The 12,819-nt window shown below is 40.6% G+C and overlaps 1 protein-coding gene across 5 annotated transcripts in view; it reads right to left on the bottom strand.

Moving 5' to 3' along the window:
- Window positions 1–3,340: 3,340 nt before the first annotated feature.
- Window positions 3,341–12,819, bottom strand: part of Rwdd4 (RWD domain containing 4) — a 40,393-nt gene continuing 30,914 nt past the window's right edge. For 2 of the 5 annotated variants that reach the window (XM_047551386.1, XM_047551385.1), the window contains exons 8-9: window positions 8,040–8,112; window positions 6,899–7,210 (exon numbers count right to left, since the gene is read on the bottom strand). In XM_047551386.1, coding sequence (XP_047407342.1) covers window positions 7,158–7,210; window positions 8,040–8,112 — 126 coding nt within the window. In that variant the 3' untranslated portion in view covers window positions 6,899–7,157. Of the gene's footprint in view, window positions 3,833–6,897; window positions 7,211–8,039; window positions 8,113–12,819 lie in introns of those variants that run through there. The other 3 variants (XM_047551387.1, XM_047551389.1, XM_047551384.1) reach the window with 3 other exon arrangements.

The raw sequence follows: 12,819 nt of genomic DNA on the forward strand, positions 1-12,819 counted from the left end.
TGTTTGATGAATGCCTTCCTGCCATGTCATAACCTAACATGGCAGGAGACATCACATGGGTGAGAGGGAATAAGAGAGAGCCAAATTCGATTTTGTAATGAGCCTGTTCCCCAAATAAGGAACCCACTCCAGCAATAACCCCATTAACCCATCTATGAGTGCTCTGTCTCCATGAACTAAACACCTTCCCTTTGGCCCCAGCTCCCAACACTGTTGAGCTGGGGATTAAATTTCCAATACCTGGTCTTTGTGGTGTACATTCAAATCAAAGCAGTTCCAAACCTTTGCTTTCAATAAGAATGAAGAAGAAGAAAAAAAAAAAAAAGATCTTTACAAATAAGCCAGAAACCAATGAGTGATTTTTGGCCAAGATATTGAAATAAATTGTGTTCCTGGTTGCTGGCAGAATTTCAGTATTCCCATTATAAAACATTGATTCAAATCCAGATGCTAGAGGGCACAGTTCATTGTGTTCCATTAATGTCTTTAAATTAAAGAGTGTGTTTGCCCTGATTACTCACTCTCAGGTTGTCACATGGTTCTCTTTGAAACAAGGATAAAATCCACTGATTCATTAATCTGACCATGACATGGTAGGAAGCAATAGATTCAAAGACAAACCCATACAAGAAAATCAGGTTGCAAAAAATGAATCATCCTTACACACCTACTTATCTTTTCTTTGTAGCTATTTTTGGATGCATATTACTGTTTAATTTAGGAGGACTCATAGAATCTTTCTAAGGATCTGCTTGGAATTTGTTCCAGCAAAGTCCTCTGCTTCCTCCAAGGCCCAGTTTGAGCCACACCTATCATGACTCTTCTCCAGCAGCCTTATTTAGTTCCTTGCTATGGATCAATTGTGGTGTTTCCCCAAATCCATATGTTGAAATATTAACCCCTATTGTGATGGTATTAAGCATTGGGACCTCTGGGAATTAGAGTTAGGTCATCAGGGCAGAGTCCTCATGAATGGGAACTTTGTAGAAGAGACTTCAGAAAGCTCCCTAGCTCTTTCTCTGCCATGAGAAGATACGTACATTGAGAAGTTAGCAGTCTGAAACCAGGAAGAGGGCTCTAACCTGCATTTAGCCATGCCGGTTGGTACCTCCTCTTGGACTTTCAGCCTCCATAATGATGAAAAATACATTTCTGTTGCTTTTCAGCTGCTCAGCCTCTAGTACTTTGCTAAGACATCCCTGGTTTACTATTCCTGCTGTTTCATCACCATAATCACCTAAGAGTTCTGGAAACAAAACGAAACACATAAACAAACCAGGGAAGATTTCTAGAGATTATCACCTTTAAGTAAGTCTTGGGTGGGCCCAGTAATCTACAGTTGTAAGAGTTTTCTTCGCAATTGCAATGACCACATGGAGTAAGAAGTCACGGATCTATCGTACTTATCTAGTACCTAATAGAAGTACAGTAGATAAGTTTTAGAAATATATAACCCCCCAAGACTTGCTTTTCTGAGAACTGTTTTCCTATCCACAGGGGTGGGTCCTGATAAGTGTGGTTTTAGTATACAACTTTCCCTTAGGCCCTGATGAATTCACCGAGGGAAGACATCTGGCATAAACTAGGTCAATTTTTTTTTTTTCTTGAGTTTTGTTGGAATTGAGAGCAATTGAGACAGAAGAAGATGGGAATTGCATCACGCAGGAGGGTATCAGATCCAAGGCCTACAATGTCGGCTGCTAGGTCCCTCAGGTTTTCTGGTTCCTATTTTCCTGATGTACACTGCACTCAGATTTTTCTTTAATTATGTAAAATGCTCTGTATTAGTTTCCTCAGGCTGCTGTAATAACAACCCAACCCCCACCCCTGCTTAAACCAATGGCATTTACTTATATTCTATCATTATTCAGGGGGCTGGAGGTTTGAATCAGACTGTTGGTTCAGAGCCGCGGAGATAGCTAAGTCAGTAGAGTGCTTGCCTTGCAAGCACAAGACCCTGGGTTCGATCCCCAGCACCAAAAAAGGACTGTTGGTTCCTCCCAAAGGCTCTGAGAGAGAAAGCATCCCATGCATCTCTCCCAGCTTCTGGTAGTTGCCAGCAATCCTTTGGGTTCCTTGATTTGCAGACATTATTCTAACTTCTGCCTCCACCATCGCAGGGTCTTCTTTTATGTACCTCTGCTGAATGATGCTAGTCATTGGATTTAGGGGTACCCAAAGAATGTCAAGATCCTTAACTAATTATATCTGAAAAAGGCTCTGTTTCTAAATAAGGTCACAGTTTAAAGTTCTGGGTGGATGGAAATGAATTCCAGGACCTGCTACACACTCATATTGCCAAAGACAATACATTTGAAATTCCAAAGAGAGAGAACTTTTCTTCCTTAGCACTGATAACCATAAAGATTTGACAGTGATGGGGTTGGGGTCAGTTTAAGTCATATGATCACCCCTGGACCAATCACTGTGTCAATGGAGGTGGACATTCTGATAGGCCAGCCTGAGTCACATGCTGAGAAAGAGGGTCCACATGATTGACAATCTCACCAATCACAAGGGACAGAGGAGAAAAAAGTTCCAGAAGGGAAAAAATGCTGAGGAGATCATGTATCTGCTGTGGAAGTTCAGCCTCTTAACATCATTACAATTCATTCTGGTCCAAGATTCAAAGGAAAAATAAAAATTCCAATCAACTTTTACATATACTCTGTCCTAATCAGTTACCCCTTAAATAGGGTGTAGCACATTTTAGTTGAAGGGTTCCTAAGGCTAAAAAAGATGAAATCATAAATTAAAAGACCCAAATCTTAGTCTCCCTGTCTCAAAATTGTTTTATCCCTAAAAGCAACTCTCTGTTCAAAGACATGATAGTTACTCACACTGACAAAGCACTTTGCACTTCTGTAGCTGTTCTCAGAATGGATAAGCACAATAACTCTGGGAAGGAGGTCTGTGCTATTATTGTCCTAAAGATTTAGGAAACTCAGGATCAGAGTAAGTAAGTAATGTCAGAATCCAGACCCATCATGCTAAGTGAGATAAGCCAATCTCAAAGAACTAAAGGACGAATGATCTCGCTGATAAGTGGATGATAACACAAAATGGGGGGTGGGAGGGGAGCAAGAATGGAGGAAGGAGGGACTGTATAGAGGGAAAAGAGGGGTGGGAGAGGTGGGGGGGGAAATAACAGAATGAATCAAAAACTATTACCCTAGGTAAATGTATGATTACACAAATGATATGCCTTTACTTCATGTACAGAGAAACAAGATGTATCCCATTTGTTTACAATAAAATTGAATTAAAAAAAAAAAGAATCCAGGCCCACCTGATTCCAGATCCTAGCTAGAAGAGGACAGTTATCCCTCTCAGTATTCAATGGGTTCAGTTTCAGGACTCTCTACAGATATCAAAATCTATGGATGCTCAAGTCTCTTATATAAAATGTCCTAATATTTTCATACCACCTATGTACATCCTTCTGTATACTTGGTCTCCCATATATTACTTATAATACCTAATAAAATGTAAATGCAAAGTAAATAGTAGTTATACTATATTTTTAAGGGCTGATAACAAGAAAAAATGTGTATGTCAATATGGATGCAATCATTGTAGACCTAACCACATTTTTTATCCACAGTTGGTTGAATCCACACATACTGAGTCCATGAATGTGGGGGGTCACCTTTACTCTGGCAAACAGCTCCTTCTCTCAGCCCACCTCTCCATGACAGAAATCACTCTCTGCTGGGACACTCTATTACCACTTTCAATCTCACAAACATATTTTTTCTTCCCTGTAGACACATATTTTTGTCCAGAAGAAATGTGAAACTCAGAGGTTCCGGAAATCAATCTTTGTTCTTTTCTGGAAAAGGGGGGAGCGGGGAAAGGAGAACTTTATTAGTTTCTTCTTTCATTATATAAACAGAAAACAAACAAAAACACCCCAAAGTATGACTCCTTTCTCTTTTTGCACTTTGAGGACCAAGGCTTGGGATGGTGGGTTTCAATTGTGACCAGAGGGATATGTATGGACTCAGGGAGACACCTGTGTTCGGACTTACTGGACAGATTCAGGCTGCATGGTGTGAGGCAGTAATGTTAATTTTTCTACAACATGACTAGTTCTGGGCAATAGCAAGAGAAAACAAATGGCATTTTATCATTGGCTGTGAACTTGTAGAAAATTCAGCTCTTCTTGTCATCCCAGACCTCCTGAGCACTTAAGGAAGAACCAGGAAGAAGGGTGAGCCTAATATCTAACTTTGTATGTTAATTTGGCTAGGTTTCCATCAGTATCCAGACATTGGGTTACACATCAGTCCAGATGTTGCTATAAAGATATTTTTCAGGAGAGATCCAAGATGGTGGACTAGAGGGAGGCTGCATTCCTTGTCGCACCGTAACTCTGGTTTCAAGCAGAGGATATCTGTTTCTTGGTGAGGCAGTTTTTGCTGCTTACTGATCCCCTGCTGTTTACCCCATTTGTCTGCTGTGATGACCTGCAGTCAGCCAGCATATCGTCGCCTTTTTTGAGTGCAGATTGCTCACTGTCAGGCACCTATCATCCACCATTTGTCTGCCTCTCGCCTGTCCATTGCCTGCCTTACACCTATCCATCACCCAACACTCGAGGTTCACCTCCCGATCGTCCTACAACAGTCAGCAAACTGATCACCTACCGCCAGTGGAGCACCAGCTGCCTGCTGTTGCCTGGAAGTTCATTGCTACAGTACCTGCAGGTTTGATTACACGTGGCTGCCGCCATTTTGAGACAACAGCCAGGCCCCGTAGGACCCCTGGCCGGACTGACTGAGCCCCATCTCCAGGATCCCTCAGCCTGACCGATCACTCCCTGCCTCTGGGGTCCTCACATCGACTGCTCCCTGCTGCCAGGACCCCCAGACCAGCTGACTGTGCCCTATCACCGGGACCCCAGACCAACTGATTGCACCCAGCCTCCAGGATCCCACAACCACACCAAACACACCCGACCTCCAGGACCCCTGCCTGATCAACTGCATCCTGCCTCCAGGACCTCCAGCTGACCACGTCCACACCCCGAGCTGCAGCTCCCCATTTGCCAACACATTTGGAAGCCAGAGCGGCCATATTGGATAATCCTGGAAGTGTAGCTCCAATCTTTAGGTGGGGCAAATCCCATCCTGAGACGCCTGCTGGAGACTTGAAGCTCATGCATCAGGCTACTGAACACTGGGAGGCTTCATTAGTATATGACTGTTATACTATAGATTTTCTTTTTATTCCTTATTGAAAAAAATTTAAGTTTTTATTTCTTTACTTTTCTTGCTCTCTTTTCCTTTTGTTTACCTGTTCCCTCAGAGTCTCTTTCTCCCTTTTTTTGCATGCTAACATCCAATTTCTTTTGATTACACTCTCACCCTTTCTATTATCTAGAACTTCTGTATATTCTTTTCTTATCCCATTAACAGCCACATTCTACATCCCTCTGCATCCTCTTTGTCCTCCATTAGAAACTGCATACCTTATTGCAAATCTGTTTGTTTTACTGAAGATAATATTTGAACTCATTCTGTTTATTATGACAATTTTGTTATTGTCCTCATAGGGGCTATTTGGTCTAGGATTGCATAGTGTCTGAATTGGGCACTGCTAATATTGATCTCCCCTTAAAGAAAAGGTTTTGGAAACCTATAGGGCCACTATAAGCCTATAGGGGGAAATCTGCAATACCCCAGATCTGCACTGCTAGAGGGGAAGATACATGAACGAAGATATTTTTCAGATGAGGTTAGTATTTAAATCAGTTAGACTTTGAGTAAAGCAGATCATCCTCTATCACATGGATGGGCCTCATTTAATTGGTTAAAGAGTTTAAGAGAAACCAGATGGAGGACCTGGGAGGTAGGAGTCCTGCCAGCAGAGGGTCTCTGACTTGAACTGTCCTTCCTTGGGTCTCCAGCCACTGCCTCATTCTGCAGATTTTTGAGGTTGTAATTAGAATATAAAAAATTTTAACTTTCATGATTGTGCAAACCATGGCATAATTGTCTCTTGAAATACATTTTTATACACTATCCAATTTGTTCTGTTTCTCTGGAGAACCTGACTAATCCAGCAAGAATTGCCTAGTCTCTCTTTCCTACAGCACATGCTTACACACATTCTTTAGCTGCAACGTGCCTTCCCCTGCCCTGCCCATGTGGCTACTGATGTTTCTGTGTTTCCATGGTTACCTATGCTTCCCTGCCAGCACCCTCCACAACCCACCCCCCAGATGCCTATAGTCTGCTGTATCGTCTCCCTTCCAATGTAGGTGGTTTTACTGGACATATGGGTCATTCTCACACATGCCATTGTTCTTCCATATCTCTCTGTCCCCTACTTTAAGTATGTTCTCTGTGCCTCAGTCAACATCTTGCACCAAAGACCAAAAAGTGGCATTGACTTGTGCTCAGTCTCTTAGGGACTTCAGCATCACAGGTATTTCAGGTTACTATCTCCTCTTTCCAGACTTTGGAACACATTTCTAGGGTAAACTATTGTTTCTAATAACTTCTAAGATGTCATCAAGATCTCTTTTCCAAGAAAAATTAGTATACTTATATTTTCCAAGGAGTATCCTTCTGAAGCACAGATATAAAGACCTTACAGCAAATCCTCTCCTGATTTCTCATAGGTTTTATGTGACTTAGGTTTGATATTTGATATTCTAATTCTGATGTTCAATTCACCATCATTTGGAAACTTACAGAATCCCAGTGATGCTCACATTAGAAATAAATGAGAAGACATTTCTTTAATAATTGATTAGTCTTAGAATCATGTAAACATAGAGTAGTTCTAACCTTTAGAAATAGTTGACTTTTCCTATACATTTACTATACATTATACATTTTTAATATACATTTATACTTTTACCATACTTTTCCATTAGGTATTTGTGCTACTTTCATATTGAGAGTGACAATCCATTTCTTTACTATATTACTTGATATTCTGACCTTGAAAATGACCCAGGAGAAAAATGCAGAGTGGTCTTCCTCTGAGAGGATGAAACAATCAGTGTCTGTACCTTCCTTCCTTAGCTACCCAAATCTGATGAGAGTGACACACAGTATAGATGGTTCTTCCCACCTTTTCCCCTCATGGGGCTGAGGATTGAATCCAGGGCTGCATGTATGCTAATCAGGTACTCTACCACTGAGCTACCCCTCCAGTCCCACAACACAGTTCTTAAAAGAATAAATCCATAATAGAGCTGTAAAAGAAGAAAGGGCATATTCAGTAAATGTGATATTGGCAAATGTGTGTGTGTGTGCATGGAGGGGATTTCTGGAATATAGAAAGTTATCCCACTCCTTGGTATATATCCAAAGGAGTTAAAATCAGCATACTACAGTGACTCAGCCACATCAATATTTATAGCAGCTCAATTCACAATAGCTAAGCTATGGAACCAACCTAGGTGCCCTTTGACAGATGAATGGATAACAAAATGTGGTATATATACACAATGGAATATTACTCAGTCATAAAGAAGAATGTGTTTATGACATTTGCCAGAAAATGGTTGAATCTGGAGACTATCATGCTAAGTGAAGTAAGCTAGTCCCATAAAACCAAAGGTTGAATGTTTTCTCTGATAGGTGGAAGCTAACCCACAATAAGGGGGGAAATGAGGGGGTTTAAGTGCAGTAGATTAGACAATAGGAAATGGAGGGAAGGGAGTGGGAATAAGCAAAGACAATGGAATGAATCTGACATAGTTTTCCCATGTACATTTATGAAAACAACACAGTGAATCCCACCACCATGTACATCTATAAGAATGGGACTCTAACTAGAGTAAGATAGATTCCATGCTGGTACAATTATATCAAAATGGATTCTGCTGTCATATACAATTAAAAAGAACTGATTAAAAAAAAAAAACAAATGGCATCAGATTGATTTGGAAACCAAGGCAGAGAGAGTTATGCCAGCTAGAGACCAGTAACAGAGCAAAGTCATTTTCCCTAAATGGGGCCCCAAAGACCCTCCAAGTTTGGGATAATAGTAACAAACATGAATATTAGTTCAAAACCTACTTGCAGGATAGAAAGATTGCAGCTTGTCATGCTTCCCAGTCATGTTGGGTATAAAAACCTGCTTATCTATTTCCTGTTGGAAAACAACAAAGTGGAAATGTGTATTAAGTATACTAATAGTCAAAAAGAAATATAAATGACTTTTAAATGCTTGAAAATATGCTCAAATTCTCTAGTAGGTAAAAGCAAAAGAATGACAACACACCATATTTTATTCATTTAAAAGCTGATAGTATTCTGTTTAAGCATATGAGTGAACAATCTCAGACTCTGTGGTAGGAGTTTAAAGGTCCAGTCTTCCAGGATAGCAATTTATCAGCATCTAACAAAATTTCACATGCATATAGATTTTCATTCTGCAATTCTAGGAATTTAATTGGATAGAAATATAAGGATATAATGTGCATCATTGTTTGCAATGAATAAAAAAATTAGAAACTATAAGGAAATGGGTAAGTAAAAGATGTTTTGTTCATACTATAGAATATTATTGGATACAAGATTTAAAATGACCAACACAGAACGATTCTCAAGATCTACTCTTAAAATAAACAGCAGGGCTGGGTAGAGAACTTGGCTAGAATGCAAAGACCCTGGGTTTGATTCTCAATGCCACACACACAAAAAAAATTAAATAATAATACTGAGCTAAAATAAATAAAAAATTTTGAAAAGCCATGTGCTCCCTGCATTGTCTGAATGAACTCAACGCAATCATAAGTGTCCTTAGGGAGACAGTAAAGTTATGATCAGAGAGAAATGATTTAAGGATGAGAGAGAAGGACAGGAGCAGAGCTCAGAGAAGTCAGCAGATGCTGGGCTGCTGTTTTGAAGACTGAGGGGGAGGGCCACCCCTACCAGCAAAGAAATGCAGTCTGGAAAAGGCAAACAGTCTTACCTGGAGCTGGTACTTTTTCTGTGTGTGTGTGTGTGTGTGTGTGTGTGTGTGTGTGTGTCCAATGGTTTTATTTTCATATTAACTGTGTATATGGTAAACCATGCTAACATTTGCTGAGGGTTTTCTTCTTTTATTTGTTCTAATTAGTTATACATGACAGTAGAATGTACTTTGACATATTATACATAAATGGAGTATAACTTCTCATTTTTCTGGTTGTACCTGATATAGAATCACATTGGTCATGTAGGTGGTAGGAAGACTTCATTGTTTATTTCCTGATTTGATGTAATTTTGCTAATGTAAAACAATGTGCTTACTGGTAGGAATTACAAACCAAACAATTCAGGGGTGATAGGGTATTGTATCATCAATTTACTCTCAAATGGCTCAGAAAAGAATAACTTATACTATTCTTGAAAATGGTCAGTATGTCCAAAATTATTTTAAAAGCAATAACAGCAAAAGAAATCATATAGGATATCAAATTAGGAAATCAACAATGAAGTCTTCCTACCACCTAATCCAAAGATCTCATTCAAGTTTCTCCAGTGACCCCAATAATGTCCTTTATACAATGCAAAATGTCCAGTATAGTTTCTCCCACAATGTACATGTTGTATTAATGCATACTTTCAAGTACATGCTTTGATTTGTCTATCACTGCAGAGATTAATTATGATTACTCAAGGGGATAGCTATCAGATTTCTTCACTGTGGAACACCAACCTTTTTCAATCAGAAAGGAAAAGTAAGGCTATTTAAATATCCCATTTCTTTTTGAACAATGATCCACTGATCTTTTAGCATCCATTGATACTTCTTGAGTAAATTGTTACTATATTAATTACTAAAAGTGATTTTCCGATTGTGTCATTTTTTTTCTATATTTACTTATTGGCATTTGCATTAGTTTCTATTGTGCATCATAGTATATTAAGTATAATAAGCTACCACAAACTTGGTGTCTATAACAACATGCTTATTATTTTATCATTCTGGAGGGCAGATGAAATTAGTTCCATGAAGTTAAAAGCAAGGTGTCACAGGCCTGTGTTCCTTCTGAAGACCAGAGAAGCTGTCTTAGACCTCCTCTAGCTTCTGGAGGCCTCCTGCATTCCTTGGCTTACGGCCCCTTCCTCCATCTTCAATCAGCAGCACAGCATCATCTTTGCTTTCTGACTTCTACTTCTATCTTTCCATGTTCTCTCTGACTCTGATCCTTGTGCCTTGCAGTAGCCATAGGATGGCGGCTGACATTGAGCCAAGAGGTGTGGTGCATAATTAGTGTTAACACGGCGTGATCTACTTTTGCCTAATTAGTTAATGTCTCCTCTGCGCTAGTGGTCAACAGATGTTTCTCATTCTTAATTGGTACTATAGGCGCATGCTCCAACTGTGCTACTTAGTCCTAGGCTGATTGGCTGCCTTAGGTATATAAGACACACACCTATAGGAAGCAAAGACAGATAAGCAGCACCTCTGGATGATGGCAAATTGCAGAATGCAGGTTGCAGCTCACAGAATGAAGATCGCAGGATGCAGGACGCACCTCTAGGAAGAAGCAGCAGACCTTTAAGAAATAGTTCCTCTGATAATAGTAGCCTCTCTAAAAGTGTAGCAAGTCACTTTTCCTGATAAGCAAAGTCTCTCTTCCTCTCAAAGCTCTTCCTCTAAAACTAAAAGTAAGCAAAGCCTCTCTTCCTCTAAAAGCAAGTAAGCCTCTCTTCCTCTATAAACTAGGGAGTAAACAAGCAAGAAAGCAGCACACTAAAGAGAAAGATAATAGAAGTGGCTCAGTTTCCAGTCCACCTCTGATAAATACCCCCGCAATTGTTGCTGCAGGCGGTAGCAAATATCCGCGGAACTGTTGCCGCAGGTGGCGACAGTGCCTTCCTTCTTCTCAGAACCCTGTGACTACATTCTGTCCATGTGGATAATCTAGTATAATTTTTTTTTATCTCAACCTCCTAAGTTAATCATGCATGCGAAATACTTTTTACATGGAAAGATAACATATTTACTGGTTCTGAGGATTAGGACATGGACTCCTTCTCCTCCTCCCCCTCCTTCTAAGGATTGAAACCCAAAGGCACTGTACCACTGAGCTACATTCCTAGCCCACCACTCCCTTTTATTCTTTGAGATAAGGTCTTGATAAATTGCAGGGGCTGGTCTAGAACTTGCAAGCCTTCTACTGCAATCTCCCAAGTCACTGGAACGATAAATGTGTGCCACCATGTATAGCATGACCAGCTCTCTCTCTCTCTCTCTCTCTCTCTCTCTCTCTCTCTCTCTCTCTCTCTCTCTCTCTCTCTCTCTCATAGATTCCCATTTGATTCAATGGACTATGACCTGTTACTGGTTCATTAAAAGCCTCTTTAGGCTGATTGTGTCCTTTTATCATATTTCCGTTGTTCTTTGAGGGCTTCCTTATTTTCTGCCACAAGACATTCGAACTCGTCCCATACTTTCCCTGCCCCAGCCTTCGAATCAGTCATTTTTAAAAGAAATTTTGATTTCTTTTACTGGAGAATGATGTTTACAAATCACAAATGGGCACCTGCTGTGTTCATTGTTATTAGGGTGTTGCTGCTCCAAGAACCTCTCAGGTAATAGACAATGAATACACATATATGTATATATTCATACACATACATGTGTACATACCTACATACATATACACACTCAAACACATACATGTAATATGTATTACACATAATGTATTATATATAATGTTACATATATCATATAGATATAATTAATCCATATCTATCTATTTAAAGCCATGATTTCACCCCAATATTTTTTTTTTTTTTTGGTTGTAGGTGGACACAATACCTTTACTTTTTATTTGTATGTGGTGCTGAGGATCAAGCTCAGGGCCCGACGTGTGCTAGGCAAGCGCTGTACTTTGAGCCACAACCCCAGTTCCGGTATTTTTAATTCTCATCTAACCAGTTAGTTTTTTTGTTTTTTTGTTTTTTTTTTTTTTAATCTTTCACAGTTGTAGCTCTTTTCCAAAATAGGCAAATCTGACCCTCACCATTCTCAAGGTATTGAACTGTTGCACCAGTCAGTTCCTCTTGTATTATATTCCTCTTCCATCCTTGCCATAGATCTTCACGCAGACTCCGCCCTCAGCCCAGTTGGCCTCCAGTGGCCCATGACAGGCTGCATGGACACCTTCCTCACTCTGGGTGGCCTCTGTGGCCTTGCTCCAGGTCTCCCTGCCATCCCTCCACATGGATGCCCTTTTGCTCTGTCAGGTTCTAACAGTCCAAGCTGTGTCCTGTGGATGTCCTCCTCCGCTGCTAGGGGCTGATGTCCTGTGGGGGTGGCTGCCACTGCTTCTCCCTCCTCTCCCCAATCTTCCTACTCAGTCCATTGGGCTCCAGTAACCCATGTTGGGCCTCAACTACTTCCACAAATGCTTGGATACCCTCCTTGGCCTGCTTGTCTCTGAATCGAGGAGCTGGGTCACTGCTGTTGCTGTCCCCACAAAGTCCCCTTCCTTCCCTTGCTTGGCCCTCAACACCCGACATGGCACAGCTACCCAGGGAGGGGTATGCTGGAACTGGCCCATAATGGCTCATTACCTTCCCAACTCTGTATTCAGGTCACATTGGTAGCTGGAAATTGGCCACCATGGGAGTATTTATACCACAGCAATTGACAAACATTACCAATCAGGCCCTCCCCAGCCCCAGCTGGCTTTTAAACATTTACCCACACAGCAATAGCCTAACCCCATTCCAATGTCTAACTTACACAGCCTCTTCTAATCACTTTTGAATTTATAAAGGGAAGAATGAAGGAAGGGAAGAATGGAGGAAGGGAAGAAGGAGGGAGAGAAGACATGAAGGAAGGCTTTACTGTTTA

Source organism: Sciurus carolinensis, chromosome 4 (assembly GCF_902686445.1).
Source record: "Sciurus carolinensis chromosome 4, mSciCar1.2, whole genome shotgun sequence".
NCBI classification, from domain to species: domain Eukaryota; kingdom Metazoa; phylum Chordata; class Mammalia; order Rodentia; family Sciuridae; genus Sciurus; species Sciurus carolinensis.